Below are 6,034 nucleotides of genomic sequence, written 5' to 3' on the forward strand. Positions count from 1 at the left end.
CATGTTTTGAGCGCTTGGAAAGCGGTGTTTGGAATCAAGAAAAGAAACAAATAGCATTCACACAGGCTAGCATTGCGAAGCGTTTTGATTCGTCTGCTTTTTTATTTGTTTGTTTGGCTATTTCGGCTTATACGCACATTTCGATACAATTATTACTCTCAGTTTCGAGATTTAATACAAGAGCGAAAGCCGTGGGCACTTTGGGCTAGTATAGAAAGCCTTTCTTGGATAACATAGTTGGATGAATATATTCCTGTCATGGACGAGCAGGGCTTCGTTTTCATAATTTTTTACTTGTTTAGTAGGCGTAGATGCTCAATCATAAAGTGGCTGGATGGTGCCTGTTTACATGGCTTGGTATACAGAAATTCTTCAAATGCAGCGCTTGATGCAATATGCTCCTTGGAACCTCAATGGTTCATATGCTGTGATTATGCATCCTCTTCGTCGTCAACATCCTTTTGCTCCGCCTGCTCCAGTGCGGCATGGAGTGGAATCTCGGTCAACTTGACCATTTTAGTCTTCTTGAGCAGCTTCCACGTCACAAACGCCACGGCCACCAGCGGTATGTCGAGGTACGACGAGACAAAGGACTCGGGGCTCCAATTTCCCTTTGTAAAGACCTTGAAGCCGGCCGTCAAGAGGATGATGATGCACATGCCGAGGGCCCAGCACGAGGCGTAGAGGGTCCAGGCATTGTGCCAGGGTAGGCGGTTGGCGGGGATGCCCTGCGCGCGCAGCGCCAGCCGCAGGCGGATGTGGTTGATGAGAATGGAGATCCACGAGACGAGGACGCCGGCGGCGGTGAGGCTAATGAGCCAGTAAAATGCGGTGAGGGCGCCGCTGGAGAGGCTCATGAAGCTGAGGAGCATGAAGACGGAAAAGAGGGCGACGCAGGCGTAGGGGACGCCCCAGGAGGTGGTGCGGAGGAAGACGGCGGGGGCTTGCTTTTTCAGAGCGAGGGCGTAGAGGACGCGGGTGCCCGAGAGCAGGGCCTGGTTGGACGAGGACCAGGCCGAGGAGATGAGGACGGCGTTGACGACGGAGGGGACGGCGGGTAGGTGGGCGGCCTGGGCGGCAATGACAAAGGGGCTCTGGGTGACGGAGGAGCCGTCGCCGCCGTCGAGGCGCGGGTCGTCGCTGGCGACGAGCATGCCGACGATGAGGATGGCGAGCATGTAGAAGAGCACGATGCGAATAAAGACGTTCTTGCAGGCGGCGGGGATGGCCTTGCGCGGGTTGCGCGTCTCGGCGCCGGCCATGGCGATGGACTCGACGCCGGCAAAGGAGAAGACGGCAGAGGTCATGACGCTCCAGTAGCCGAGAAACTTGCCCCAGTTGCCCGAGGCAATGTACTCGACGAGGGGGCCGGGCTTGCTCCAGTAGCGGAAATAGATGGCGGGGGTCCCCGGAACGCCGCCGAGGTCGATGACGAGCCCGAGGATGACGAGGAAGACGACAAGCAAGATCTTGAGCAGCGCGAAAAAGAACTCGACCTCGCCAAAGACGCGGACAAGGCACATGCCGACGGCAACGGTGAGAATGATAAAGGTGACGATCCAGACGGACGGGTTGACGTCGGTCCAAAACTCAAAGAGCACGCAAATGGCGGTAATCTCGGACGGAATCGAGAGCAAATTGCCGTAGACCAAGTTCCAGCCGACGGCGAACCCCCAGGCCGGGTCGACCAGAAACTCGGCGTGGCGCACAAAGGAGCCCGTGACGGGAAGCAGCGCGCACACCTCACCGAGCGCAAACTGCACGGCGCACACGACGAGCCCGACGGTCGCGTAGCCGAGCAGCGCGCCGAGCGGACCGCCCGTCTGCACGGCGCCGCCGAGACCGAGAAACAAGCCGGTGCCAATGGCCCCCGCGATGCCGAGCATGGACAGGTGGCGCTCGCGGAGCCCGCGCTGGAGGTCGCGCCGCTCCGTCGCCGTTACGAGGTCCGCGTCGAGAGCACGCATGTTTTGCGCGCCAGTAGAGGAGGAGGGAGAGAGGGGAGGAGGAGGAGGGGGGAAGCTGCCGTACACGGTAGTATCGGGTTGAAGAGGCGATGATGTAGAGGACGAGGACGGGAGGAGAGGGCCGAGGCTGCTGGTGGCAGCGCTGGCTGATGGCTTTTTCTCGTCGGCAAAGGATCTAGTCATTGCTTCGTTTTTTCGGGGTTCCGAAGACGAGGCGTTGGCAAAAAAGAAAAGATAGAGAGAGAGGAGAGAGAGAAGGTGCGATCGGAGCGCACGTCGGTGAGTGGCGCAAAAAGATGTTTAGCTGAGCACGCGCGCACAACAGACCAGTCACCTTTTTTGATAGACTCAAAACTCCGGGACCCAATTTTCAAGGTTGCATGGCTGGCAAAATAGTCACTCTCGTAATATCCTCTTTCTTTTGTCAAATGTCTCAGCCGCATCTATGTCTCTGTAGAATTCGGGTCGAGGTTCGCCGTCGCTATCGGTGGTGTTTTTAGCGGGAAAGGGAAAAAAAAAAAAAATCAAGGGTCCCGCCTACCAGATAAAAGAAACGAAGAGGTACAAGCAAAACTCACCATACCGAGTTGGGATGGCGTAATTGAATAGTGTGCACCGCCCCAACAGCTATAACTTGCCACGTTAAGATGATAAATAGAGGCCCGCTAGGCCAATTGATTATCCCCGCTTGTACCTGATTTATCATTTGGTACAATGGCAAAGGCTATTTATTTTATTAGATACAACATCTTTTGTCTGTGACGCTCTCCGCCGCTCCCGAGTCTACCTTGATGCCTATGAATAGCACGCTGAAAATTAACCAGCACCAAAAATAGGACCAAACATTCTGAAAAAAGTATTGTAATGCAATTAATTCTATTAAATCTCGTAAGAGAGACGTAGATAACTCTAAAGTTCATTAAGACGTCAAAATCGGTAAAAAGTTGCGCCGCCGTGTTCACTAATAAAAGACATGAGAAATGAAGTGAAGAAAAAAAAATATCTCAACTCCTGTCCGTGAAAAGTCATGCTAATGTTGTTCTTTTTTTTTTTTTTTCAAGTTTTTTTCTTTTTGAACGCACAACACACTCTATGCAGTCTTCACCTCGGTCCAGACACCCTGAATCCTGGTCTTGCGCAGAATCTGCGAAGCCAGATCCGCCATGGTGCCGCTCGTCAACAGCTCCAGCACCTGCAAGTGCGCCTGCAACTCCTTTCCAATCCAGTTGCGCAGCTCAATGGCGTTGAGCGAATCCAACCCAAACGCAGTAATGGTAGTGGTGGCCTGTCTGGCCGCCATGACATCGGGATGCAGCATCAGAATGGCACCCAGCTTCTCGCGCAAGCCTGTGCCAACAAGCTCGACAGCTTCGTCAACCGTCGCGAGCTTTGCCAGCTTCTTGCCGATAGGAATGTTGGTCGCGCCGTCCGCGCCTCCAGCGGCAGCGCTTGCGGCAACTGCAGCATCGCGAAGGGGCTTGAATTTGGCATCGGCAGCGTAATAAGGAAAGTTGCTGGCGTCGCCAAGGTCAAGACCAGTAATCGCCTGGTCATTGCTAAAGGTACCGACTTTGCCATCAATCGCCGCCTCCACCAGGGCAAGCACTTCGCTCTCGCCCATGGTGCTTCCTGACAGGTTCTTGAGTACTTCCGACTGCTTGGCCGAGTTCTCCGCCAAGTAGCCGACGCCTTCAACGGCTGTCAAGTTGAGACATGTAGAAGCAAGGCCAAGCTGGCGACGGTGAGCAGTCAATGCGTCAAGGAACGTGTTGGCAGCGGCGTATGCGGCCTGCCCACGGTTTCCAACAATGCCAGCCACCGACGAGAGAACAATAAACAAGTCTAAAGGATCATTGATCAGAGCCTTGTGGAAGTTCCAGCCTCCCGAAACCTTGGAGCGGACAACGGCCTCGTAATCTTCAAACGACATGTTCTCAAACAGAGTGTCACGTAGCACCATGGCAGCATGAATGACACCGAGAATAGGAGGCAGTGAGCTGCGCAGCTGAGCAATGAGCTCATTGACTTTGGCCTCATCTGCAACATCGCACGCCATGACATGAATCTTGGCGCCAAGGGGCTCGCACTCTGCAATCAGCCTCTCCAGCTCTGCCGTCATGCTGCCACTGCGGGAAAGCAGAACAATGTTTCTCGCGCCTCGTTGCACCATTCTCTTGGACATGGATCGACCGAGACCACCAGTACCACCGATGATAATGTACGCGGCATCGGCCTTGAGCGAGTGGGTATTTGGCTCGGGGTGGGTAGCGTTGACTTGTCCGTCGAGCTCATGGTTGACCACCACCTTACCAGTCGTCTTGCCACTCTGAAGTTTGCGCAGAGCAGACTCAACCTCGCTGATGCTAACAGTTGTGATGGGGCCAATGGGCTTGATTGTTTTCTTGTCCAAGAGCTCCATGACATTGCGGAAGATGCGGCCCATGATCTTGGGTCTAAAGTCACCGACCTTGGTCAAATCCACCGAGCTAAAGGTGCAGTTCCACTCAAATTTGGCCATTTCCAGTCTCGTGTTGGAGTTGATATCTCGCTTTCCAATCTCAATGAAGCGGCCAAAGGGGGCGAGGCAAGACCAAGTCTCGCGCAGCAGATCGCCGGCAAGGGAATTGATGACAACGTCCACTCCTTTGCCACCGGTGGCATCGCGCAGCGCCGGGGCGAATGAGCTATCTCTGCTGTAGAAGATATGATCGTCGGCGATGCCGTACTCCTCGATAAGATGCTGCTTCTTGTCCAGGCTTCCGACTGTGGCAAAGATCTCTGCGCCAATCATCTGGGCAAGCTGGATCGCAGCCTGGCCCACACCACCAGAAGCAGCATGAATGAGAATCTTCTCACCAGACTCTAGGCGAGCCAGATCAACAAGACCATAGTAAGCAGTGCAGTAAACGACTGGGATTGAGGCCGACGTCTCAAAAGAGATGCCTTCGGGGATGAGACCTGCGCTAGTCGCGGGGCAGCGAGCGTAGGTTCCATAAGCACCGTGTGTCATGGCGCAGACACGGTCACCGACCCTGAGCGATCTGACGTTGGAGCCAATGCGTGAGACAGTGCCAGCGCACTCGACTCCAAGGTATGGGCTAGCCAGCTGGCCCATTGCAATGACCACATCCTTGAAGTTCATGCCAGTGGCAGCCACCTTGATCTCAATCTCCTCTTCGCCGAGAACGTACTCCTCTTCATCCTTCCAGTACAGAGAATCAAGTGCACCGTAGGTGCCAACAGCCAGCTTCAGGCGGCGCCCAGGCTGAGAAAAGTTCTGAGCGTAGGGGCGGGATGGCTGAGTGGCACGGAAGAGCTCAAGGTCGACATCGTTTTGATTGTAGATGCGAGGTACAAACAGCTTGCCATCCTTTTCAGCAAACTCAAAGTCGACAGGGGCATCATCCTCATGAGTCTCCAGAGTCGTCTTCATAGCAGTGATGACCAACTGGGCCTGATCGACAGGCTGAAGGGTTGAGTTGGGATGAAGATCAAGAGTTCCGGCAATCTTGCTAGACTCGGAGCGAATTGTACGCATCATACCCTGTGCAAGGTTGTTCAAGGGAGTCGTAGCAGTGTGGTACGCGCCAGTGCCAACCCAAAGCATGGATGAGCAGTTCAAAAGAAGCTTCTGGATTTTGGCAAAAGTAGTGCCATCCATGTTGTGAAGAACAGGACCCTCGACTTCGTTCAGGCAGATGTACCTGGTGGAAGACGAAATCTCAACATCAGCGAGAGTGGTAATCTTTGGCATCAGACCGCCGGTTTGGAGCTCGATAAGGTCGGCCAGCGCCGAGGCCAGCGGCGTTGCTCCGGCATCGCAGATGATGATGATTGGAGTCTCGCTCAAGTCGACCCTGTTGAGATAGGGGTGGCTATGGGTATGTCCATTGCTGTGGCCGTTGATGTGTCCATTGGTATGACCATTGGTGTGCCCATTGGTATGACCATTGGTGTGCCCATTAGCGTCGCCATTGGCATATCCGTTAGCATGTCCGTTGGCATATCCGTTAGCATGTCCGTCGGCGTGTCCATTGGTGTGGCCATTGGTGTGGCCATTGGTGTGG

The 6,034-nt window shown here is 54.4% G+C and overlaps 2 protein-coding genes across 2 annotated transcripts in view; both read right to left on the minus strand.

The window, feature by feature from the left end:
- Nucleotides 1-431: 431 nt before the first annotated feature.
- On the minus strand, nucleotides 432-2,150 carry BBA_01009 (amino acid permease; the record flags this gene model as incomplete). The annotated part of the gene is made up of 1 exon (XM_008596106.1): nucleotides 432-2,150. One exon carries the CDS (start codon nucleotides 2,148-2,150, stop codon nucleotides 432-434), a length of 1,719 nt encoding a protein of 572 aa, XP_008594328.1.
- A 907-nt stretch (nucleotides 2,151-3,057) lies between these two features.
- BBA_01010 (lovastatin nonaketide synthase) overlaps nucleotides 3,058-6,034 on the minus strand; it is a gene marked incomplete at both ends in the record, with an annotated part of 7,240 nt that continues 4,263 nt past the window's right edge. The window contains one exon of the mRNA XM_008596107.1: nucleotides 3,058-5,842. Coding sequence (XP_008594329.1) covers nucleotides 3,058-5,842 — 2,785 coding nt within the window. The remainder of the gene's footprint in view (nucleotides 5,843-6,034) is intronic.

The sequence above is a fragment of the Beauveria bassiana genome, assembly GCF_000280675.1.
Source record: "Beauveria bassiana ARSEF 2860 unplaced genomic scaffold BBA_S00002, whole genome shotgun sequence".
Lineage (NCBI taxonomy): Eukaryota > Fungi > Ascomycota > Sordariomycetes > Hypocreales > Cordycipitaceae > Beauveria > Beauveria bassiana.